The sequence below is a fragment of the Lontra canadensis genome, unplaced genomic scaffold (genome assembly GCF_010015895.1).
Source record: "Lontra canadensis isolate GAN:19392208 unplaced genomic scaffold, GSC_riverotter_1.0 scaffold167, whole genome shotgun sequence".
Taxonomy (NCBI): Eukaryota; Metazoa; Chordata; class Mammalia; order Carnivora; family Mustelidae; genus Lontra; species Lontra canadensis.
The window spans coordinates 942183-969060 of NW_022631161.1; the positions used below are offsets into that span (position 1 = coordinate 942183).

At 43.0% G+C, this 26878-nt stretch overlaps 1 protein-coding gene across 4 annotated transcripts in view; it reads left to right on the forward strand.

Moving 5' to 3' along the window:
- Positions 1 to 15852, forward strand: part of TNFAIP8 (TNF alpha induced protein 8) — a 113203-nt gene extending 97351 nt beyond the window's left edge. For 3 of the 4 annotated variants that reach the window (XM_032845606.1, XM_032845605.1, XM_032845604.1), the window contains exon 2: positions 14968 to 15852. In XM_032845606.1, the coding sequence (XP_032701497.1) occupies positions 14968 to 15533 (566 nt within the window). In that variant the 3' untranslated portion in view covers positions 15534 to 15852. Of the gene's footprint in view, positions 1 to 6173; positions 6662 to 14967 lie in introns of those variants that run through there. The other variant, XM_032845607.1, reaches the window with a different exon arrangement.
- Positions 15853 to 26878: the final 11026 nt, after the last annotated feature.

Below are 26878 nucleotides of genomic sequence, written 5' to 3' on the forward strand. Positions count from 1 at the left end.
TATTTCTGTAAGGAAGGAGTCGTCCACGCCAATGGCTGGAGAGCGTGGGAGATGAATGTACACACGTGGAGATCACCTAGGAGGGCCTGTGGTACACTGGGAAGGGTGGTCTCCTTCTCAAGGCGGCAGCCACGGTTTCCCTTAAGACCAGTGTTGCCGTGTGGGTGTGTAAACCTGTTTTGGTCAGATCTTATGATTGTTCAAAGAAAATCAGAAACACAGAGGAGCAGAGGAGAAAAGGTTAGTAAGAAAGGTAGAAAGTACTTCACAGAAAGCTAAGTGTCAATCCGGAAGTACCTAGGAGTAAGCAGCACTGCTTCTGGAAACCTCTGGGGTTTTATCAGGGTTTTATCCAACAATTTCAGAGCTTCGGTGGATCTGAGATGCTTTACCTTCGGGCCCAGCAAATCTCATCTCACCTTTGGCTTGCCGTCAGTGGGATCTAGCCTCTAAGACACTGACATGGCTATAAAATGCTTCACTAGCTTAACTCGTTTAATACATTTATGGGGGAGAAGTTTGGACAAGAATGTTGGGAGGTTGTGCCAAAATGCATATTTGAGAGATGCCCAAGCTGAGGCCAAGAGGTTACTCCTCCTAAAATACTCAAACAGATGGGTTTGGGATATTTGCATGGAAGATTCCAGAACATTTGCTGTAGGGATTGAGTTAGCTAAATATGGTCACTTTTCCAAACAAAGTGGCTGGTTATTATGTATGTTTTGGCAAAGGACAGAGGAGAAAAACGGGAGACAGAAAAGGAAAATGCATGTCTTTTATGTAGATTCCTCTCCTTTATTTATTTATTTATTTATTTATTTATTTTTAGATTTTTTAATTTATTTCTTTGACAGAGATCACAAGTAGGCAGAGAGGCAGGCAGAGAGAGAGGGGGAAGCAGACTCACCGCAGAGCAGAGAGCCCGATACGGGGCTTGACCCCAGGACCCTGGGATCATGACCCGAGCCAAAGGCAGAGGCTTAACCCACTGAGTCACCCAGGCGCCCCGATTCCTCTCCTTTAAAACAAAAAACTATTTTACGTTTCCTTGGTAGGGCTGTTTTTGTCCATGAAGTACAAGTAAACTTATCTGTGAAGCATTAGATATGTGAAATTGAATTGATTTCCTGACACATCTTCATGAATTGCTGTAAAAAATATTGATGGGTTCCACAAAGGTCACTCCATGCCGGCCAGAGGGCACATTTGAACACCAAGATGAACAGACATGCTCCCTCAGCGGACAGGAATCATAATCAAGTATGATAAGATTGGAATTTAACTCAACCACAAGGCAGAAAATCACATTAAAAGAAGGAGAGATTTCTTCTCTTGGAGATTTGGAGAGATCCTTCTGCCTCTGGATTTGGAAAAGCTTCATGGTAGACATGGCTGCCTTTAAAGGCTGAGCTGGACTTTATCAAGCAGGGATGGAGGGAGAGGGGGAGGGTAGATGCTTAGCTTTTCTGAGTTCTCGACTGTGGAAGACCTGTGCTCCTTCTGTTTTTCCCATTCAAGGAGTTGCTTCCTCCTGGGAAGCAGACAAGCTCTAAGAAGTGGGATTCTAGGGGCACCTGGGGGGCTCAGAGGGTTAAGCCTCTGCCTTCAGCTCGGGTCATGATCTCAGGATCCTGGGATCGAACCCCGCATCGGGCTTTCTGCTCAGAGGGGAGCCTGCTCCCCCCCCCCCGCCGCCTGCTTGTGATCTCTGTCTGTCAAATAAATAAAAATAAAGTATTTAAAAAAAAGAAGAAGTGGGATGCTAAAGCTGACTCAGCCACATCATGGCATTTGATGGACAATTCATAAGCAATGAAAACCATCTGAAATGCACTTTGCTTATGGAGCGCTTGTGTGCCTGAGGCTGAAGCAGCAGACCTTGACTTTGCCATGTCCTTGGACATGTCCCTTGACTTCCGAATCTTGGCTCTCTCACTTGGTTGCCTCCGGGTTAAGTCCTAAGAGGAATAACCCAGAACAGTTTGATCAACCCAAAAAATGGTACTGGGAAAATATTTTGCAAACTTAGGAGTGCTACACAAATGTCAGCTGTACTTTTATCGTCTGATTGTCTGTAGTATTTAACCAGGAGTCACCTGATGAAACCAGAAGGGCTACATGGACTACTGATGCCTGTTTTAGGGTCTGATTCAGTAACGAAACTGCACTCTTGTGTGCTGGATTTTTTTTTTTTTTAATGTGCTGGATTTTAAAACCCGTTACTGATTTTCTAAGCACTGCGTGTGTGTAAATATTCATCAGGAGCCAGAGCGCCTCGCAGGGTGGGGAAACGTGGAGCTGGAAAAGGGTGGGAAAACATGGAGCTTAGGTGCCAGGGTGGCTCAGTTGGTTAAGCATCTAACTTGCTTTCGGCTCAGGTCATGATCTCAGGGTCCTGGGATTGAGCCCTACGTTGCGCTCTGTACTACGCACTCCGAGGGGCCTCTGCTTGAGATATTCTCTCTCTCTCTCTCTCTGCCTCTCCTCCCTGCCCCACCCAAACCACTTAGGATGCCTCTTTATAAATGCTCTCTCTTGTGCGCTCTCTCTCTCTCTAAAATGGATAAGTAAATCTTTAAGAAAAAAATAAAATCATAGAGTTTATTTAGAGGATTTTCCTCCACACTCTGGCAGAAGATAGGATTTTATCAATAGTGGAAAGGTTTCATGACCTTGAGAAATGTGTAAATAAATACAGCTTGATTGAAAAATCTTTAAGAGAAACATCACCAGGGCAGCTGGGTGGCTCAGTCATTTAAGCATCTGCCTTTGGCTCTGGTCATGATCCCAGTGTCCTGGGATTGAGCCCCGCTTCGGGCTCCCTGCTCCACGGGAAGCCTGCTTCCCCCTCCCCCACTCTCCCTGTTTGTGTTCCTGCTCGCTCTCTCTCTCTGTCAAATGAATAAATACAATCTTAAAAAAAAAAAGGAGAGAGAAACATCACTTATCTTAATCCAACATAATAAATAAGGAAGGGTTCAATTAATTTAAAAGAAGAACAGTTCACTAAAATCACTTTTGCATAAATGCTTATAGGACATTTTTTATTTTATTTCAAACCTGTATGAGTGATAGAGTTAGGACCTGTCCAAATTTTGGTTTAAGTAGCATTTAAGAGAGACTAACTTCTCTGTTCTCTTGGACATAGCATTAAAATTCTCTGAGGCTTTACTACAATAAGCTCTATTCTTAAAACATTTTCTTTGGATTCTGTGCACAATCCCACATCTACTTTTTGGTGAAAATATTTTGAGAGGGAATTAAATCCATCCAGGGTCTGCTTAGAGCATGCCTGTGTGACCGAAGTATGTCTGTCTGAACATTTTATTTTATTTAAAGATTTTATTTATTTACTTGATAGAGAGAGATAGAGAGAACCCCAGTAGGCAGGCGGGTGGTAGGGGGTGGTGCAGGCTCCCTGCTGAGCAGAGAGCTGGATGCGGACCTCCATCCCAGGACCCTGAGATCATGAGCCAAAGGCAGAGGCTTAACCCACTGAGCCACCCAGGTCCCTCTGACTGAACCTTTTAAAGTGTAGCGTTCTGGGAGTACACTTCAGTGTTTATACATCCAAACTACATAGGGTGCCTCTCATAAATGCAACTTCTTAGATTGTAGTCCTGGGGATTCTGATTCAGTAGGGAGGGCAGTTTGTACTTTTAAGAAGCTTCTGGATTCTTCTGAGGCAGGTGGCCTGTGTCATTGACATTCCTGACCCAGATACCCACTGTAGATGTCCCCTCCCTGCCACTAATCCTCTTGAAAATGGAGCATCTTTGTGCTGTGAGTTCTCTTGGCCTAGACAACATGTTATACTCAGTGTTTCCAGTTTTTCTAAAATCTATGGGGTCTGCACATATCTTTGGGCTCCTGACCGGAGATATACAGCTACTCCTGGGCAGAATTGTTAATCCCTCTCCAGCTGGGGGGGTGGAGTGGTGGGGGAGAGATTCTATAGGTCAGCTCTAGAATATGGTCATGTTTACCTCTGGAAGGCAGAATCTTCTTTTCCTTCAAGGTCAATGTTTTGGGTCAATCTCCTTTTGTGGTAACTTTTTCAAACCTAGCTTCCCTCCATGATTGCATCCAGCAAAATGAATGTTCCCTCTCTTTGCTACTGTTGCATGTTTAACAGGCTCCTGTTATAAACCTAGTCATGGTGCGTTCTGCACCATCCCCCCACCCCGGCACCCTGAGGGCCTGGGGAGCGGCGATACTGGTATTTGTCATTGAAACCACAGTATCCGATACATAACAAACACTCAACAGAAGTTTTGTGGAATGACTCATGTCTTTGGGTTCATGTTCTCCCTTTATATGGGTCATTCTTACTGAATCCTTGGAAAAACCTTAGGTGGCCTCATTTGCACATGGGGAAACTGAGGCATGGAACCATTGGGTAATTTGTCCCAGGGACACTACTGCACTCAGTGGCAGAACCAGACTTCCATCCCACACAGTATGGCTCTGGAGTCTGTGCTCACATTGCCTGGCTTTGCCCAACCACCTGTCTTGCCCTCTGCTATGTGCACAAGACCATTGTGAATTCATTCCAGAGGGATAACAAGTCAATTTGTTAGCCAGTAGTTTTCACCAACCTTAACCTACAAATTTGTGCAAATATGGGACCTTTCTGTAATTCATTTGGAGAACTTGTGCAAATAAATTTATGGTGTTTCTTGACTGTTTTACTAATCCTCCAGACTTTAATGTTATTAATGCTTTTTGTGCCTCTTAAGGGGTACCTTAGTATACACTGTCCCCCAGATTTCTTTCACCAGAGAGAATATTGTTCCCCATTAGACTTTTTTTAACTTCTTAAAGAGCTAGGATTTTTGGGTTTTGGTTTGTTTTGTTTTTAATGTAATTTGAAAGATAAGCTGGCTACTGCTTTCTTGAGGTTTCCCAAGAAATTTCTCGGGTCCTAAATATTTGAGTGTCTTCAGTGCGTAAATCATCTTCAGTGACCACTTAGACTTCCCTGGAATAGTCACAGGCCTGTTGTCGTGGGGTAATTACTAATAGTCCTCTTTTCAGAGGTATTCCATTTCCATGATAATCTGTGATTGCCCTAATCATGACATTTGTTCACCTCCGTTAAATAAAGATCTGTGTTTCACACTCACTACCTTTTCATTGCTCACGGAAGGACTCGTCGTGCTGTTAACAGCCATGTCCCCCTAGCAGCTACCATTTTGTATCAGTCTCGCATGGAACTAGGGACACTCACACAGTTTGTCTGTCTTCACTCAAAAGTTGCACTTCTTGGGATGCCTGAGTGGCTCAGTCAGTTAAGCATCAGACTCTTGATCTCAGTGCAGGTCTTGATCTCAGGGTCGTGAGTTCAAGCCCTGCATTGGGCTCCATGGTGGGTGTGGAGCCAACGTGAAAAAAAAAATTTTTTTTAAGTTGTGTTTCTTAAGAATTACAAGCCTGTAAGACTTCTTCATACTGCTCAGTATCTGTTCATGTGTATTCTTATCTATGCACGAAAAAGCCCAACTCTGAAAGGGTCCCAGAAATCTAAGAACACTTTTCACCTCTGAGAAGCAGGAGTTGGGGTCCGGGCTGTATTGTTGGAGGGCAAAGCTGGGAGACTTTTTGCTTTATCTATTTACATCTAGCCTTTGAGCAGTGTAAGCATATTTTTTTGTTTCCTAACATTATCTTTTAAAATGTTTAAAAACTGCTCAGGGTTTTCCCTGAAAAGACAAGCTATTTTAGACCCAGCTGGTTTGATCTTCTTTATATGGAATCTGTTTCCTTCACCAGAGGAAAAGTAGTCTCTTGCTTTTGTTTTCTTTTCCTTCCTTTCATGTTGCTTTGCGGAATATATTAGGTTTTCCCATACCTTCAAGAAGAAGCCTCTTTTTAAAAGCTCGTGTCGTGTAATGTAACTCTTGAGAGAATAGCGTGAAGTTGAACATATCTAGGTCCAAGCTCATCTCTCCCACTTACTGACTATATGGCCTTGAGAAAGTAACTTAATTTCTCTGGACCTCAATGGCCTTATCTGTAAAATGGGGACAATAACAACCTCCCTCTTGGGATTGTTGTGAAGCTTCAATAAGATATGCAGATTCTGGGTGGTTCTGGGGATCATTGAATAAACATTCAAAATTCAGTGGCTAGCCAGTGAGTCCTCATGACCATGAACCTCTCAGTCTGACTTTGGGTAACCACAAAAGTCATTTCTATTCTTGTGTCATCTGTACTAATATTTACAAGACAGACATTCTTTGGGGTCTGCTTCATAGAAATATCGCCAGCCTTTCTTCCAATCCTGGTACTGGGTGAAGCTAGAGGCAGAAGAGACATCTTGCCAGAGTTTATGCCATGAAGAAAAAAATCAAGGCATCGCATGATTCCTTTGGCAAGTCGACTGCAAAAGAGCAGAGATGAAGTCTAATATGAAGTTAAGGGGCTGAGACTCAGGAAATTACGTTTTCAATTTTAAAATCATCACACCGCGAAGCCACAGAAGTCAAGGACGCGGAGTTGATCCTAAAATCACAATGAAGAGATTCCAGAATTCAAACAGCAGAAACAGCCCGAGATCACACAGGGAAAGGCTTCAGAGTGTTTTCTTTAGGACGTAATTTCTCTTGTCTACAAATTCGGAAAACAGGGAACATCGGGACCTACGAGGAGAGAGAACACAGTGAGTGTCTAGGTTGGGTTGGAATCCCTGCTTCTCCGTTTCAGTGGGTATTAAATAAGGGAACAAGGCTCTGTGGTCACGATCCTAGCCTGTGGCTGCATGTTTTCAAATTCCTAACTCATTAACTCTCCTCCAAGCCATACTGACTTGAAATGAAGTCCCACTTAGCAGATAAGAAAACCGAGGTTCTAAGAATTAAATTGCACTCAAATTTACAGCTCGGGACTCCTGACCTTGGGCCTCTGTCTACTTCATGCTGCTCTTACTTGGCTTTCTGTCCTGCCTTTGGGTTGCTGGTTCTCTGGTTCACAGACTCCTCAGGAGATGCTGTGCTCTTTGGGGTAATCTTGTTGGCCAGTTGTGGGTTTTTGCTTTGACTTTACTTTGGGCCCATTTGCTCTGCATCTCTCCCAGTTGCACAGTTTTGCATGGGCAGTGATGCTTTTTCTCCTCTTGTCTTCGATTCTGTTCTCCATTGGTCAGTTTGTTTTGAACAAAATACCCTTACACTACCTATCAGAGTCCTTGTGGACAAGAGATTCAACGCCTTAAAAAAGGAGAAATTCCATGAGAAAGCTTTAATATGTTGTCATCATGGAAAAGGAAATGTAACTCCTTATTAAACTGAGGTCTCTGTTTTCACACAACCATCTGGTCTTTTGCATTTCTCAGCTGCATATTTTGTCCAGAAGGAGTTGATTAATTCTGACCAAATGTGATTCAGTATTCGAAAGCATCAGAATGCATTCGAAGTTTAGTTTGTTGAGTTCTTCCAACAAAACTGTGGAGAAGTATACTCTGTGCCAGGCATTGAGTGAGACCCCCGCTAGGTGGTCTATGTCCAGTCCTTTTGGGGCAGTTCCCAGAACTGGGCATCATTTATTCTCATCTGACAGTTGGGGAAACCTAGTCTCAGCTGTATTCCTGAGTGGCATGGCAGTTCCTGGAACCACTAGACACAGAATCTTTGGACTTTTATGAGTACACCCTTCTTTTCCAGGCGCCTGGTGGAATGAGTTACTGCAGGAAATGTATATTAATTCTCACTAGTATGCTAAAGGTTTATGCTGCAATTTTTCTACTTTAAATGGTATGGATGAAAAAATTCTAATATGCATTGAAAGTTGTTTTTAAGAAGGTAAACTCATGACTCTCCCAAAAATACAAAACGGGCATGCCAAAGATTTAACCGAACTCACTAATTAATGAGGAACCAGTAAGCTCTTATAAGTGGTTCGGGAAAATCCAAAGCACGACACAGGCAAACAAGAAAATGAAGACTGAGTTGCAAGTCCCCTGGAAAAAATGGATTTGTATCTCTAGGGACAAGAGGCATTTGCAGTACTGCTAGTCTGTACAACTTGTAGGTTGTACAGTATGAGTTGTACAGTTATGTACAGTTGTACAGTTATGGAGTCTCTCCTTGAAGAGCAGTAAAAGGAATCTGGAATAGACAGGATACTTTATGATTCCTGGTTCTCTACTGAAAAGCCACCCAGTGATTTTTTTTTTCCTTTTTCACTTTCTCGGCCCATTTCAAAGTCACCATTTTCCCTAACATGTGTTTTCTTTATTATGTTGCCTCCTTTTTTTCCCCTTTTCTTGCCCAGCATGGAGCCCAATGCAGGGCTTGAACTCAAGACCCTGAGAACAAGACTCGAGCTGAGATCCAAGAGTCTGACGCCCAACCCACTGAGCCCCCCAGGCACCCCTATTATGTTGCCTTTTAAAGTGAGGGTGTACTCCTTCTGGAGGTGGCAGGAGACCCAAAGTGAATGCTCTAGCTTGTCCCTGTGACGATGCATGCTCTTGGTCTTCAGCCACTTGGGGACAGGAACAGACAAAGACACTAGAATCTGCCTTTAGTATCAAGTGAAGGACTCCAGGCGTGCTGATCCTCCTAAGACAATGTTTCTTTATGTCAGGGCCTCCCTCTGTGTGACCCAAGGCTGATTTGAGGGTTCAGGTGTCTGGCAGGTGTCTCCTCCTCTCTGGGTAAGGCGGCCCCCGCTTGCTGTCATGGTTGTTGCCTCTGCTGCCTGCCACCCTCTCCCCTCCCCTGCACTTTCCCTCTCTTTTTTTCTTGTTCGTTGTTTCTCCTCTCTCCTCTTGATGAGTTTCTCACTTGGGGAATTCTGAGTGTGGAGATCTGGTGTCACAGACCCCTCGCCAGCCATTCCAAGGACTCCTGGCTTCTCCACTGGAGCTCACCAGATCGCAAGGCAGGGAGGGCAACTCTTAGCCTGTTGACTTCTTGGGACACTGTTTACACTTTGCTCTGACCACTTCCTTATCCCCACTGTTTCTTACTAAGCCGCATTTAGATTCGGAGTTACTCAGGTACGAGAGAGCTAAGGTCTTATATATTTGTTTAAAGAACTTTTATTAACACCCCTCAACAACCAGACATGCTCTCTAAATTGTTTTCTTTTCCATCTTTCCTAAGACTGGGCCCACTGGATCAGGGTTTAACTAGGCGGGAATTAGCAATGGCATCCATGGACATCTACAGTCACTGCTTCGAAATTCCAAGTATAACAAATCTGATGGGTGATGAAATTATTCACTTGCTGGTGAGGTTGTAAGGAAAGTTACCTGAGGGCTTCACTGGATGAGCAGTGTCTTAGTTGCGATAATATTCTAGAGAACTATTAATTTCAGCAAACTGTAGTTTTTCATTAATTCATTTTAGGGTAAGTTCGTATGGGGTTTTTGGGGGGGTTGTTTTTGTATTTGTTTTTGTTTTTGTTTTATGAGCCCATTTCTTCCCCTTATACACAAGGGTCAGTGTATTTTTACCATCAGTGTTTATCTCCAAACTTATAGTTGTTGATGCTAAAAACTGGAATTCCATGAATATCAATTTGCTTTACAGCAAGTGTTGCAGATGTGGATGATTTCGTTAAACCAAGACAGGAGATACAGAGATATAGAGGAAGGGCCCAAAGATAAGTAGGCATAAAATAACATTTACATCTCTTTCTATACAACGTTCTTGCCAGTGGCAGTCCTTGGTATGTTTTTGATATATGACATCATTTTTCCTTAGTCAAGGGTATACATATTTCCAAACACAAGTGAATTCTTTTTTTTATTAAAGATTTTTAAATAAGATTTTATCTTTTTATTTGAGATAGAGCGAGAGAGTGAGAGAGAGCACAGGAGGGGCAGAGGGAGAGGGAGAAGCAGACTCCCCACTGAGCAGGGAGCCCGAAAGGGGTTTGAACTAGGCTGGTACCCTTGGAGATGGAGGGAAGTGGGGAGAGAGAGAATGGAAGGCTCTTGGTCATGGGCAGAGCAAGAGAGAGGGTGGTGTGGTGGGGGATGGCCAGGCTTCCTGCTTGAGCAGGTGGTTGGAAAGACTGCTATTCATGAAGGTAGAATGAAGGAGCACTTTGGGGGGCACAAAGGAATCAAGGATTCCATTGTAGACATGGTGCATTGGAATGCCTGCAAAACAGCCAAGGAAAAGGGAAACTTTGAATGCATTTGCAAAAGAGTCCAGAACTCCATCCCAGGACCCTGGGATCATGACCTGAGCCAAAGGAAGATGCTTAACTGGCTGAGCCACCCAGAGGCCGCAAGTGAATTCATCTTGATGAAACACTGAAACCATATTTTCACCTCTTTGTGGCTTCCCAGGATGTACCTTGCATCTGTCCCTCTGTTACGTGTTTAAACATAGACCTCTCTGGGCTTGGAGCAGGTAGACCCTGTGTCTGATCTTCTACTGTAGCCAGAGGGCTCAGATGCAAGGCAAAACCATTGCATTGGCTTTTATACTAAATATTTGTATTATTGCCCTCCAGTGTTTTCTCATTGTGTGCAACGAGTCTGTCCTCTTTAAAACAACAACAACAGGGCGCCTGGGTGGCTCAGTTGGTTAATCTGCTGCCTTCGGCTCAGGTGATCCCAGGGTCCTGGGATCGAGTCCCGCATCGGGCTCTCTGCTTCGGCGGGGAGCCTGCTTCCCTTCCTCTCTCTCTGCCTGCCTCTCTGCCTACTAGTGCTCTCTGTCTGTCAAATAAATAAATAAATTTTTTAAAAAATTTAAAAAACAACAACAACAAAAAAAAAAACCCACAAAAAACAAAGACCTGAATGACGACAGTAAAAGAAACCACACTCTTGAGTGCGAGAGAAGAAAACCATATAGCTAGCTAGGTAAAACAAATACCGGTTTCTCTAGCTTTTAAAACAAACACCCTCCCCCCCTCCAACATATATATCTAAAACTCTCATTTTTCAGGCCAGCAAGTTTTCATAGGGAAGCGTTTAAGTGGGGCAAAGGGAGAGGGGAAGTGGGCTTCCTCTTCTGTAAGAAGTGCCATGGAGCAGGCGCCTGCACGGGGGCCCAGAGGGTGACCCAGGGCACGGATGTATCATCTCTGCTCACAGAGAGCTTACTGTCTAGGGAGGAGAGGCAGACCATCAAACTTTAGGCAAATGAGGAGGATGTCAGGAGGAAGTATGTAAGGGCGTTGGTTCACAAAGACTGGAAGTCAGCATCTTTTTCTAATCTACATTTTGAAAGGCTCTGGTTGCTCAGTGAGAAGAGATTGGAAAGGGGTTTGAACTAGGCTGGTACCCGAGGAGATGGAGGGAAGTAGGGAAGGGAGAATGGAAGGCTCTTGGTCATGGGCAGGGCAAGAGAGAGAGGATGGTGGGGATGGCCAGGCTCCCCCCAACCCCCGGCTTGAGCAAATGCTTGGAAGGGCTGCTCTTCGTGAAGGCAGAATGGAGAAGGACTGCACTGGGGACAGGGGAGAATCAAGGATTCCATCGTAGACATGGTGCATTTGGAATGCCTGCAGAACAGCCGAGAAAAAGGAAAACCCTGAATGCATTTACAAAATGAGTCCCAGAAAGGGGTCAGAGTGAGTTCTAAGTGTGGGAGTTCTGGCACCTGAGGGGCATCAGAAGCCACGGGAATGGAAGAGCTCACATGGGAGTAAGGTAGAGCAGAGGAGAAAAATGTGATCCAGGACTAGCCTTGAGATACACCAGGCCTTTAAGGGATCTGGTAGAGGGTGCGGAGCTGACAAATGAGCCTGAGCAGGAATGGCTAAAGGCAGTTAATTTGCAAGGGGAAAAAAAATCATATTGCATGATCACAGACCACACAACCCTGGCTAGCAGTTTTCAGCTGCAACCCCCCATTGGCTTCAAGGAAGCCTTCACCAGTGCTAGGAAAGAAATCCTCTGCATGTATGCCTTCCCTGCACAGGGGGAGAAAGAGCTTCAGCTTCCCTTTCAAAGATGACCAAGCTGGACATAACCCAGAGAAGAGAACGAAAGGAGGAAGTGGCCGCTGTGTTTCTAGAACAGGGTCTGCAGTTCCTCTGGGGCAGCAACTGGGAAAGCCTCAGAAGTCAGCTTCTCCGTCCTGGTTGAGACCCATTCCTGCTAAACTGGGAGCAATCTTGCTGGCCATGGCCTTGCTTTTCACACTTTCTCTTGTGGAAAGTTCAAGGGATACTACATGAAAGAACGTTTCCTGTTGTCTTTATGTTTGAAAGCAAATGGAACTTTGAGGTTCAATGAGCTAAGGAGCTTAAGAGAGGTGCAGACTTTCAAGTCCGGTCTTGGTGAGAGAACCACAGAGGATTTTTACTGCTCTCCCGCTGGTTCCGGTGATTTCATAGTGTACAGTGTTTCCATCGAATAGACATTGTAGTAAATCCCAGACGGGGTGTTGGGAGACGGGGTGTTGGGAGACCGTATCAGGCCCTAGCAGTTGCAACACCGAATAACCTTCCAATTTTATGTGAGTTTCTGAGATCGTTGTTATTTCCCATGGATCTGAAATGTGGGGGGTATCCCTTCCTGTATAAATCAGTTTTATTTATTGACGGTTTTATTTATTGAAATCCGTCTCCTAAGTTCTACAGCGGAAGACGGTCCCTGGTCTTAATGTGGTAACAGTAACTATGTGTGTCCGTTTATTTTGATACAAACGATTTAATGTGGATTAACCCATGCACTCTTTTGCAAACCTTTAAGGAATAGAATTGGGTGCAACCAATGGAAATCTGAAACAGCTTGGAAACCTTCACACGTTGGCCGTTTCTCATGCTTTTTCGCTTTCCTTTTCTTTCTCAAAATATATTTCAGTTCTTCTTCTGCAATTTCAGTTCATGTTTCAGATGTTTAGATATCGACATCTGTGAGGACAGAGGTTATGGTTCAGGGAAGCCTTTCCTTCAGGGCATGTGGCCCTTCTATTAATGAATGGCATCCTGGTGGGTAGGAACCACTTAGCATCACCTGGGTTGTATCCCACGAGCTACTTTGGCCTGAGCGTGGGACTGAACATGACAGCCCCACCTGGAGGGAGTCTCTCTTCTTAGACACTCTCCCAACCTGGATTGGGAAGCAGCTGCCCTTTTGCTTTCTGCCGCTAGCCTGTCCAAACTAGAAATAATTGTGGGGGTGCCTGGGTGGCTCAGTAGGTTAAAGCCTCTGCCTTCAGCTCAGGTCATGATCCCAAGGTCCTGGGATCGAGCCCCACATCGGGCTCTCTGCTCAGCGGGGAGCTTTCTTCCTCCTTTCTCTCTGTCTGCCTCTCTGCCTACTTGTGATCTGTCAAATAAATATATAAAATTTAAAAAAAAAAAAAAAGAAAGAAAGAATTGTGTATCGCTAATGCCCTGACTCATTCCTACCTCTCTGTACTTTTAGTCTTTTTTATTTTTCATTACTAAACAACTGCTTTCAAATATCCAGGTCTGGGCCCCAGAGTGGGGATAGAGACCCCTAAAACTCCAGCTTGGAGGACCCAGAAGGCAAGGAAGAAAGCTCACACTTCGGTGGAGTAGTATGCACAGAGTGTCGGGGGTGTGGGGGGGGATATTTAGGGAAAAAATTAAACTTGGTTTGAGGAGTAAGTATGTATTGAGCATTTTCACTGACCAGCTGTAAGCTAAGAGCATCACACGGCGTTTCGTACTTAATATGTGCAACGATTATTACGTGTATCTTACACCTCCGTCAAATTAAGTGATGGTAATTCCAAAAGCCAACTCTGAGCCTCAGCTTTTTCACAGTGTCTTATTCATGGAGCACATTTCATGAGCTCATGAAAGTGTGGCTATTTCAATAGAATATGTAAATGTTTCAAGGGAACGAACAACAGTCATTCATCAGAAATAGCAAAAGACAATGAGCTCTCCAAAGAATGACTGTTCTTTTCTAAGACTTAACTTCTGGGAGTTGAAATCTGGGCTGGTTAGGCTGAACTGGAAGGGGCGGGCCAATGTCTTAGGAAATTCAATTTTCTGCAGCTGACGTTTAAAGCAGGGATTTCCTTGGGGCACGCCTGGGTGGCTCAGTTGGTTAAGCATCTGCCTTCAGCTCCAGCAATGACCTTAGGTTCTTAGGATCGAGCCCTGCTTGGGGCTCCCTGCTCAGCAGGGAGCCTGGTTCTCCCTCTGCCTCTGCCTGCCACCCTGCCTGCTTGTGCTCTCTCTCTGAAAAATAAAGAAAAAAAATTTAAAAAAAAAAAAAAAAAAGAATGGCAATGAAGTTTAAAAAAAAAAAAAGCAGGGCTCTCCTTTTCATTTGCTTTCTTGAATTTGCTACTTAGTATGGCTTTTCTGTTTATCCTTCTTACATTTAAATGGGTTTCTTTAAGTTTTCTTGGTGACTGGTGCCCAGAGGACAGTTGTGGAGTTGATTTTATATTTTTGATGTATTTCTTATAAAACTCAACTGGGGGAAACTGCATAATATTTCATTGCCTTGTGAGATGTAACATTTTTTATAATCAGAAAAAGTTATCTTTGGAAAGATTGTCACCTTCAACTGCTAAACAAAGTATTGAGTGTATAACAGAAGGTATAAAATACTTGAGTTACTGGAGACCTTAACGATGATGCTCAAGAACCTGTTCTTTTCAGAAATGAGAACCTGGGACGCCTGGGTGGTTCAGTCGGTTAAGCGTCTGCCTTCGACTCCGGTCCTAATTCCTGGGATCGAGTCCAGCATGGGGCTCCTTGCTCAGTGGGGAGTCTGCTTTTCCCTCTGCCTGCCTCTCCTCCTGCTTGTGCTCTCTCTGTGTCTCTTCCTGTCAAATACATAAATGAAATCTTTTAAAAAGAAAGAGAAAGAAAGGAAAAGAAAGAAGGAATGAAAGGAAGGAAAAAAGGAAGGAGAACCAAATGCCCAGAAGTGTAGTAAAGTTTTAAGCCTTTTCTGAACAGAAACCGATGTCAGTAGATGGAAGGCAACCATATAGTGGAAAAGTGAGAAGGAACATCGTCCTTAATATCTGTTTTTTTTTTTTTTTTAAATTTGCTTCTTTGTAGTGGCCACAGATGTCTTCAATTCCAAAAACCTGGCCGTGCAGGCACAAAAGAAGATCTTGGGGAAGATGGTGTCCAAATCCATCGCCACCACCCTCATCGATGACACAAGCAGCGAGGTGCTAGACGAGCTCTATCGAGTGACCAAGGAGTACACCCAGAACAAGAAGGAGGCAGAGAAGATCATTAAGAACCTCATCAAGACAGTCATCAAGCTGGCCATCCTTTACAGGAATAACCAGTTCAACCAAGACGAGCTGGCGCTGATGGAGAAATTCAAGAAGAAAGTTCACCAGCTGGCCATGACCGTGGTCAGCTTCCACCAGGTGGAGTACACCTTTGACCGGAACGTGTTATCCCGTCTGCTCAACGAGTGCAGAGAGATGCTTCACCAGATCATCCAGCGTCATCTCACGGCCAAGTCGCACGGACGGGTTAATAACGTCTTTGACCATTTCTCAGATTGTGATTTCTTAGCGGCCTTATATAACCCCTTTGGGAATTTTAAGCCCCACTTACAAAAACTCTGCGATGGTGTCAACAAAATGCTGGACGAGGAGAACATCTGATCATGTGCATTAAGACTGGGACTGCTCATGATTTCTTTGAAAACGGAGCACTGCTGATTTATGAAGGAAAAACGAATTTTTTTAAAGGTGACCTATGTTTCCGAAAGACTGGTGCCCAGCTCAGGCATCCGACGTTGTCAGTAATGTTTTATGCAGCTTGTTTTATTTGAAGAAAAGCAGATTGCCAAAAACTCTGGTGAAACGCTCCCTCCCTAACAGTTCGCAGATCGTGGGAAGGGTGTCTCTGGTCGTGTGATGCAAATAGAGAGTTGTACAAAGAAAAATGTGGATGGCTCCAAACTGCAAGAGTTGGTTTTTTTTTTTTTTAGGTCAGTTGTTGTGTCTTTAGCACGTTGGGTATTTCTCATGTGTAGAGAGTTATGTACTTTCATTCACTATTATTCCTTACTGTGTATTCCTATCTTGGTTAAAAAGCCGAAAACCCTCTCTTGCTCAACTTGCTCCCTTTGAGATGATTTCATTTTCAAGTCCCTTTTGTTCAATGCTCCTTTGTTAAAGATTTTGTCACTGACAGTTAAGAATGGGGTCTTCATCAAGAATTAAGACGTTCAAGAATTGAAGGAGGTCAGATCGAACACTCAGAAAAACAGGAAACTGCCTCTCAGAAGTCAGTATTGTAGGACCCAGCTCTATTTGACGTCGTGACTAATGTCTAATAGACAAATATACTTCGGGACTGGAGTCCTGTTTTTTAGTACCAATGGTAATACTTTGAAAATGTGGTAATTCTTAAAAATGTGCTGGTAGCCTCTCCACTTTTAGTATATGTTTCAGCTGTAAGAGACACAAGGAAAAATCTAGATGGTTCTTGTAAAAATCAGCAATACTAAGTACAACAATCTTTATTTTAGAGATGAGCTCATCCAAATAATGTAGGGGGCTTAAAGGGCCAAAAAAGAAGAAAACATATTGCTGTGGGCCATGAGAATGAAAATAAATGCATTTCAACATTGAATAAGGTTTGATAGGTAAATAAAGAAAGTCACTTTTTTATTTAACTGATAAGGTTTTTGCTATTTTGTTATTTGCTATCTTGATGAGTAAACCAAAGAATATTTGTATTCTAAGCATTTTGTGTGTTATTTCTATATAATTTTATGCATGTGAATGATAAAGTAAAGATCTTATTTTATTGAGGGAAAAAAAAAAAACCGAAAACCTGCTGACCAACTATCAGGAAACAATAGACTTAAATCCCAGCCCTAAATATTTGCATTGGCGCTATTTCCATGACTTAACATACTCTTTTGCCTGGTATTTGCCTGCCTCCCAGAAGACTGACATTATAATAGGAGTTCACCAGGGAAGAGCATACAACTTAAAAATTCCAGAGGTTGTGATCTGCTTTAACCCACCCACCCTTGTCTCAGACTAGCAGCGAGAGAGGCAGAGTGTCTCCCTGTTTGATATAAAATCCTCAACCCCAGATCCAAACTGAAATTACCATTCTCACTTCTCAGAGGGGGCAGGTGACTCTTACAGGTTGTAGCAAGAGCATAGCTTCATAGCTGTGGACAGGACCAGCTAGAGAGAGAGGGAACCTGGGGACAAATTTTGATGAGGGGGCGCCTGGTTGGTTCAGTCGTTAAGCATCTATCTGCCTTCGGCTCAGGTCATGATTCCAGGGTCCTGGTATCAAGCCCTACATGGGGCTCCCTGCTCAGTGGGGAGTCTGCTTCTCTCTCTGCCTCTGCCCCCCCCACCGCCCCCTGCTAATGCTTTCTCTCTCAAATAAATAAATAAATAAATAAATAAATAAATAAATAAAATATTTAAATCAATAAGTGTGGTATGGATAAAGTCCATTTTATAAACATCCTTGCTTCAGGCAGTAATGGGCAATGTGCTTCTGAATTGGTTTTTCACACAGTGACATTTGAGATGGTATTTAAATCATGCAGGTCTGACCTATTCTCTAAAGATCTGGGTATGATTTTATACAGAGACATTTTATGAACTTTTGAACATGGCTTCTAATTTGGGGACATCTCATGGCTCGAATGTCAGAACTCTCTAGAACTTCAATTCAGGGTGCTCACAACCAGCCATGACTTTGAACAATGATCCGTGCAGCCTGCTTCTCCCACCAGGCTCTCCTTCCCCAGACGGGCAAGGCACTTTATGTGCCCATGGCCAAGAGAGAAGTGGCCTTCACCATTGTGTTCCCCAGAAAAACTATGGTTTTACTTTGACACTTTACTGTTATTTGCCAGGTTCAGAGGCTAGAAATACTGAGCAAGTCACTTTTAAAATAGCTTTGTGTTTTTCTGATTCTTAGACCTTCCATTTACAACTCAAAATGAGTTCAAAAGAGGAACCAATGTTAGGAATTTACTGGTACAGAAATAAGGCTTTTTTCTTTCTTTCTTTTTTTTTTTTTTTTTTGGTCTTATAGAACAATGCCTCATTCACAATTATTTGGAAAATTCTATTTTCCCACCATGTAAAAAAAACAAAAACAAAACAAAACCAACAACAACGAAAGGCTTAAGATTTCTGATTGTGTTTTGCCCCCTGCAAAGGATTAAAATGGTATTTTAATGGTGGTCTGTACATACCAGTTGGATATTTACTGAGATTTTAGTTTATCCTTGAGATTTCTGATGAGAGCACCTGATCATAATTTAGCATACTGATCTGGACAGATAATAATTGACAGATGACTATATCTATGCATTTAATGAACTATTTGTAGTAAAGAGTTAAGTGCTCTGTAATTGCTAGGAAATTAAAATATACTTTTTTAAAAAAAAAGATTTATTTGATAGAGAGTGCAAGCAGAGGGAGTGGCAGTGGGAGAGCAAGACGCAGACTCCCTGCCCATCAAGGAGCCAGATGCAAGGCTCGATCCCAGGACTCCTAGACCATGACCTGAGCCAAAGGCAGATACTCAACCAACTGAGCCCCTCAGGCACCCCAAAATTAAAATATTCTAATAAAACTAACCTAATTAGTATGTTAAGAATATTTGGACATTTTTAGTCAATCTTGCTTTTCCCAAACCTGCGTTATCTGAACTAGTTGAACTTGGTCGTGTTTGAAAAAAATCACTGTTTTACTTGATAGGTTGCATTCCTGGGACTAAAGCTTCTCTGTAATTTGTTAAAGTCCAAGCAGGTTTTAGCAGCCCGTGCTGTTTATGGGAGATGAACTTTTATCTAAGCTCTGAAATAATTTTCCTTATGATGATTCAGATAAAGTCTTTATAGAAACCCCCTAATGAAAACACTGAGGTACTACCCAGAAAAATGAGTCAACTTTTTTCCAAAATGAAACAACAGGAAGATCCTCAGGAGCTTAAAATCGCATATCGCTATCACGGCAAGCGATCATAAATCTGTTTTGTCTTTTACTGAGGTGTCCTCTTCACTACTTATGTGTATGCCCAGGGCCAGAAACACACTTTTATCACAGGGAATTTCCCAAAATGGAAACATTTTTGTGTAAGCTGCCAAAGATGAGTTTTCATGTCTGTCTCGTCAAAGATGTGTTTTCCAGCCAGCAATGAACAACAGCCCCCAAGTTATAGGGGACAAGACACCAAAAACGTCCCGTCTGCTGAGCACTGAAAAGGATTGGGACAAGACAGCCAACATTCACTGTTAAGAGAAAAACATCTGTGCTCTGGAAAATGTTCTTAGGTACAGACAGTTGTGCTGTATGTCCACCAAAATTCCATGAGGTCTTTGTCTGAGGAGGCAGCCATGGATTAAGACCCTCCCTCCTCTTCCTTCATAGGTGCCTGAAGAAATTCTCTGCCTGCCTCCCTAACAGTTACATAGCGATTTTGGCCGCACAGATAAGGTGCTGATCAGTCCCTTGGGGTTTCTTCTGTGTGTTGTTGGTTTTTTTTTTTCTTAATTACAGTATAGTTAACATACAGTGTTCTATTAGTTTCAGGTACACAATATAGGGACTCAGCGGTTCCACACAGTACTCAGTGCCCATCAGGACAAGGGCACGCCTTAATCCCATCACCTACCTCGTCCCCACTCCCCCCCCCACCCCGTGCGTTCTCCATAGCTAAGAGTCTGTTTTTGGTACTTGGGGTCGGTTCTTAACACAAGAAAAGCACTCGTGATTTTTAAAAGTATGTGGTTTGATTCCTAAAATACCCTAAGACAACGTGCTTCTTCTCTATACTTTGGTTTTAACATTGAAAAGCTTACAGATGGATTAACTCAGTCATTTAAACCTGCCTGATGTGAGGCATAAATTCAAAGCATGGGAGTGGAAACTCGGAGTATGCGTATCAGGATTGCCACCATGATCCGGGATGATTGAGGTCTTATGAGAAATCGAGGTTCCATTTTCCCAGAAATTGGCCGTTAGGAGCCTAGCAAGACTCCCCACTCAACCAATCTCAGTGACTGCTCAGCATCTGTTACGGCTCTTTTCTAAGATCACTTGTGTTCACTAATGGATAAATACTTGTAAATTCAATGTTTTTGTAAGACATTGAGTGTCTTGGAATAGGACTTGATGGTGAAATTGCAGCTGTTATTGCTGTTCTCTAATCATACGGACTTTGTGTTGTCTTGACTGAGGAGTCTCATTTTTACCTTGCTAAGAATACTCACTGAGCCTGAATTGAAAACCACGAGTGGAAATATTCCACAGCATTTTCAAACCCCATGGGTCAGGAGTTTGGCATCTCTTCCTCCCTGGAACTCCCTGGGGGGTGGCCAGGTAGAACCCCACAGGTTACCACAGAGGGCATGTCTTCCGGGGACCTCTCCCGCCCTATCTACACTTTGAATAAGATCAACTACATCACATTCTCATTTTAAGGGTAAAATTAAAACATGGTGAGCTTTGAAACCTGAAGGCTGTTCCTTTGTGAGGAATTATTTATCGATGGCTTGTCGCAATTTTCCAAACAAGCGATGAAAATGAGCCTGGAGCCTTCCTTAAATTAAACAACAGACTTCCATAGCCCGAGAGAGAGAGAGAGTTTTTTATTAATTTCTGGTTCCCTTAATAAAATGCTTTTTGCTTTCAATTTAGGAAAATTCTTTTGGGTTGAGTTGTTGGACCTAATGGTTTCCGGCGGTTACTGAAGTCTGATCTCTTAGCCAATTAAATTCTGGATCGCTTCAATTACTTTATCATTCCTGCTGCCTTTAGTTTTCTATTGTTGCATAACAAGCCACCCCAAAATTTTGTGGTTTAAGACAACAACCATTTTTTTTTCTCCCATGATTCTGTGGGTTGACTGGGTGTAATGGGAATGGGCCCGTTGTCTTTACTGGGTTCTTACGTGGCTATAGTCGGACAGTGGCTTGGACTGGGATCTTCTGGAGATTTGACTGTGCCAAGCCCTCCCCTTCCCCAGTCTCTACTTACTACTTTTTCAGGGCATCCAAAAGAGCAGAGGCTAGAAGTTTCTTGACCTTTTTTATTTTTATTTTTTTCAGATTTCATTTACTTATTTGACAGAGAGGGAGACAATGTGCACAAGCGGGGAGGGCAGCAGGGAAAGGGAGAGGGAGAAGCAGACTCCCCACTGAGCAGGACCCTGGATTCAAAGGCAGATGCTTAACCAATTGAACCACCCAGGGGCCCTGCTTCTGGTCCTTCTTAAGGGAAATGCCTAGAACAGGCACACTGTCACTTCTGTGTCATTCTCTTAGTTAAAGCAAACTACGGGCTATGTGTATGCTCCTCAAGACCACTTTTAGGTTTGGTAATTTGCTAGGAGGACTCACAGAACTCAGAAACGCTATGATACTCACAGTTAAGATTTAGTACAGCAAAAGGGTATGGATTCGAATTAGCAAAGGAAAAAAGCATAGAGGACAAAATCCAAGAGAAGTCAGGTACAAATTTCCAGTTGTTGCCTTCCAATAGAGTTTTACAGACAACACTTAGTTGTCCCAGCAATGATGTGTAACAACACGTACAGTGTTGCCAACCTGAGCTTTGATGTCTGGGTTTTTATTAGGAGTCAGTCACATAGGCATGGAATGAATGACCTTTTTTAGCCTCCAGACCCTTCAGAGGTCACACTGATACCTGATGGTCCAGAGTCCCAGGCAGATAAGAATGGAAGTTAACCAGAAATCACATGGTTAGGGGTAAACTATCTGGTATGGCCAAAGGCCCTTGATACACAAAGACGCTCAATTAAGGACGATATATCAGGCATTTAGAGATTATCTCCTGGGAGCTGATCACGGGTCAGTCCTTTCTCAGGGATGTACAAGTGTTGACCATCTACTGCACCTAAGACTCATTACAGTTTCATATAGGAAGGACTTCACAAGGGCATGAATTCTGGGATGCTTGGTTCTTTGGGGCCATCTTGGAAAAACCAGGTACCATATCACCATTTTCCCCTCATGACTCCAAAAGAACTAACAGAGTCCTGAGGGTGTCTGGAGTTCTTCATGTGATAGTCTGTTTTAACTGGAAATGAATATATATGAAAAAAAAAAAAAGTAATAGTGGACTAACCTGGGCACCTGGGTGGCTCAGTGGGTTAAAGCCTCTGCCTTTGGCTCAGGTCATGATCCCAGGGTCCCAGGATCAAGCCCCACATCCGGCTCTCTGCTCCGCAAAGAGCCTGCTTTCTCCTCTCTCTGTCTGCCTGCCTCTCTGCCTACTTGTGATCTCTGTCTGTCAAATAAATAAATAAAATCTTTAAAAAAAATAGTGGACTAACCTGTTAATAATCCCATTCTTGTCCATATGAAGATGTGAGTCCCATCTGTGCCTGGTAATTTAATCTAGTCAGTTGAAGAAATGATCATGAACATCTTTGATGTGTCCAACACCAGTGTGTGGCCCAGAACGGTACACGATTACCCAATTCCTGTACCCGAGGAGGAGTTTACTGACTGATGGGGACAGTGACCAGGCACAGGTAATTTAGGACAAAACTGAGATTCCCAGGATGAAGGGGATCCCAAGAAAAGCTTAGTTAGCCCCAGAGAGGCTGCCTGGCTTTAAAATTTTTGAACAGTTTTTGAGTTTTAAAATCGATACTTTAAAAGCAGTATGCTCGGGGTTCCTGGGTGGCTCATTCGGTTATATGTCTGACTATGGGTTTCAGATGGGGGTGTGGTCTCAGGGTCATGAGATCAAGCCCCTATCGGTCTCCACATTCAGTGAAGAGTCTGCCTTAGACTCTCTCTCCCTCTCCCTCTGTCTTTCTGTGCTGTGCCCCTTCCCACTCTCTGTCTCAAATAAAATATATATTTAAAGAAAATAAATAAAAGCAATACACTCACGGTAATGGCAATTTCATTTTCAAAATCAATGGCAAATATGTGTGTGTGCATGTGAAAGTATGGGTGAAAGGAAAATGTTCACAGTCCATTTTTTATTCATTCAGAATAAAAATGATTGTAAATGAGTCCATGGGAAAATGTAGATTACAAACTCTACCGAACAGAAAAATCTAAATGAAAACTGAAATCACATCTTAATTAACATTTAAGTAATCTTTTAATTCTTGGGAAAATATGAGACCTAGCAACATGGAAGGCTTTAAAAAAAAAATCATTTTTCTGCGGCACTTGGGTGGCTCAGTGGGTTAAGCGTCTGCCTTTAGCGCAGGTCATGATCTCAGGGTCCTGGGATCGAGCCCCACATCAGGCTCTCTGCTCAGTGGGGAGCCTGCTTCTCCCTCTCTCTCTGCCTGCCTCTCTGCCTACTTGTGATCTCTGCCTGTCAAATAAATAAATAAAATCTTAAAAAAAAATTAAAAAAAAAATCATTTTTCCACGGGTGCCTGGGTGGCTCAGTTGGTTAAGCATCTGATCAGGTCATGATCTCGGGGTTCCGGGATCCAGTCCCGCATTGGGCTCCCTGCTAAGCGGGGAGCCTGCTTCTCCCTCTTCCTGCCTCTCCCCCTGCTTCAGCTCTCTCCCTCTCTCTGCCAAATAAAAAATAATAATAATAATAATTAATAATTAATTACATAATTAATTAACTAAATAAAATCTTTTTTAAAATATCATTTTCCCTGAGGTAGATTACAGCCAAGCTTGTGAAGCTAGGTGAACCCTGGCTTCACAGCCTCGTGTTCAGTGAGGTGTATCTGTGTCCCCTGAGGCTTCAGATCAGGACACAGATGTGCACGATTTGAACCGGTCCTGTGAGCAGGGCCCTTCCCTGTTTCTTGCCAGCCTAGTCAATGAGCCAGATCCCAGGGGGTTCTGCTCACTACTTCGTTCCAGCTTCTCACTTGTCGATGACCCCTGCCCAGCTCCCTGAGTCTTCAAGAGGAAACAGTCACAAGCACCGTGTCCTCCTGGCAGCAAAGGACCAGGAGTACACAGCCTGAGGAAGGAGCCCAGTGTGAGGTTTGGACCTCACTGCGTCTCACCCCCAGTGGCTCTCCCTGTGGCTCGTAGACAAGGCAGGGGAATTTTCCTTTTACTGGGTTATGTTCAGAGAATTGGTGTCCAAGGTCCTTTTTGGACAAATCCCAACAGTTCCTTGTACTTTTTAACTCACAACAGGATGGTTTTTTTTTTTTTTTTTCATATCTCCTGATGACAAAAAGATGGGCTTTTTAAGTTTTAGTTTTAGTTTGTTTTATCTATCTCTTGACTAACCACGGACTTTCAACCAAGAATAATAATGTAAACAATGGTTGATTGCTTTAAAACCCACCCTGTGTTTCTGAACCAGTTCGTCTTTTATTAGCAGACCTAGAGAGAAGACGTCACCTCTAATCTGTATGATAGGGTATGGTACACCTCTTTCTCTCAGACTTTATTTTATTTTTTTAAAAGATTTTATTTATTTATTTGACAGACAGAGATCACAAGTAGGCAGAGAGGCAGGAGGGGGGGCAGGGAAGCATGCTCCCCACTGAGCAGAGAGCCCGATGCGGGGCTCGGGTCCCTGGTCAGTGGGGAGTCTGCTTCTCCCTCTCTGTCCCTTCCTCTCCCTCTGCTCCTGCTCTCTCTTTCTCAAATAAATAAAATCTAAAAAACAAAACAAAACAAAAATTAAGAAAGGAGCTACTTCATAGACAAAGTAGTGGTCTCTCCTCCCGGATGAGGAAGACCACTTCCTTTGCCTCTAACAAAGGGCTTTGTTAAGTTTTCAAAAAGTAACCAACCATATGGGGCAGCTTACTCTTTACCTTTGGGATTATCACTCATATTGGGTGGTTTTTTTTTTTTTTTTAATTGTCTTAGGGTTGTGGAATTACCCACAGGGAACATTTTAAGAATGCCCAGCCCATGTGTCTTTAAGGCCAGTGGAAGTGGGGTCTTGTGGTCTTCCATGAATCCAATCTTATAACTCTTTCTATGTCCCGTGGACTTGTAGGTTAAGGGTCAGCCTAAAACCCAAAATGGCTTTGCTTTGGTCAGTTGTCTCCCTAGTCTCCCTTCCCTCCTGCCTTATTTCTGTTTAGTTATCATGATAATGAAGAAAATCTTTGCATACTTATGTGAAGATTCCACTTTCAGTAAGAGTCTTACATTCCAAGTTGATGTGAAACCTGTTATGCAAATCATATAAGCTCAAGAAGCAAGAACATGAACCAGTGAGCCTAAGAGGCATAATTTGATTGCTCCTTTCCCTCGCCATTTGCAAGTATTTTTTTTTAAGATTTTATTTATCTATTTGACAGAGAGAGAGATCACAAGTAGGCAGAGAGGCAGGCGGGGGGTGGGGGTGGGGGGGAAGCAGGCTCCCTGCTGAGCAGAGAGCCCGATGTGGGGCTCGATCCCAGGACTCTGGGATCATGACCCAAGCCGAAGGCAGAGGCTTTAACCCACTGAGCCACCCAGGTGCCCCCATTTGCGAGTATTTTCTGCAGATGAACTCCCACATAGGGACTGTGTGTTTTCCTCCTTCAGTGCCTGATGGTAAGATGTGGGAATTACGGTGTAACAACCTGCCTGAAGAAAATGGGATTTGCAAACACATATGGGGCTAATCGAAACTGGCCAGGTTGAAGATTCTTCTCTTTTTTTTCTTTAACACTTTTCATTTAAAAATACTTATGGACTTATAAGAAATGGTAAAAAATAATACAGAGGCCTGTGTACCCTTCATCCAGCTTCCTCCAGGAGTGACCCGTTGTGTAGGTGTAGTACAATATCAAAACCAGGCACTGACAACAATATGTTGGCACCAGACTACAGACATTATTTAATTTTCACAAAATAGGGTTCATTATTTTTTAACCTGCATTTGTGTGTGTGTGTGTGTGTGTACACGCACACATAGAGTTCTATATAATTCTATCCCGTATATGGATTTGTGTAACTACTGCCATAATCAAGATATAGAACTTATTCATCACCACCAAAGAATTCTCTCATGCCACCTACCTCGTTGTACTCACACCTCCACCCCTACAACCCCTTTCCATCCCTAGTAACCAGTCATCTGTTCTCCAGCTCTGTGTTTTTTTCATTTAGGGAATGTTGTATAAATGGAATCCTGAAGTATGTTATCTTATGAGATTGATTTTTCCCCAAGGAGAATGCCCTTGGGGTCCATTCCATCGCAGCATGTATCAGCAGGGCACCCCCTTTTTATTGCTGCGTAGTATTCCATTATATGGATATACTAGAATTTGTTCAACCATTCGTCCACCTTGGAGTTGTTTCTAATGTTTTTCTACCATGAAAAGTGTTGCTATAAACATCTATGTACATGTTTTTGGGTGAAATAAGTTTTTATTTCTCTGGATGAATGCCTAATGTAACTACTGACTCATATGGTAAATACTACAAAGAAAATTTTTTTTTCCAGAGTAGCTATGCCATTTTACATTGACAGCCACAGTGTATGAGAGTGAGTTTTTCCAAATCCTTGCCAGCCTTTGGCATTATCAACATTTTTTTTTACTTTAACTGTTTAATACATGTGTATTGATAGCTCACTGCAATTTTAATTAATGAAACATCTTTTCAGACTCTATTTTACTTTATTTTATTTCTTTGCTTCTTTCTTTTGTTCTCTCCTCCTCTCAGTAAACTTACTAAAGTATAACATATGTATAGAAAATCATAAAGGTACAGTTCTGGACATTTCTCACAAAGGGAATCCGCCTGTTAATCAGCACTTCAATTAAGAAAAGAACATTTCTGGAGTGCCTGGGTGGCTCGGTCAGTTAAGCGTCTAAATCTTGCTTTTAGCTCAGGTCATGATCTCTGGGTCCTGAGATAAGTTGTCTTGGGTTCCTGGCGGGGCTTGGAGCCTATTTGAAAGTCTCTCTCTTCCTCTCCCTCTACCGCTCCCTCCCCACCATCACTTGTGCTCTCTCTCTTTCTCAGAAAACTGAAAAACCAGTTCCTATTTCTATTACCAGAAGTCTCCCACCCAAGGGGTCCATTCCTCTGACTTCT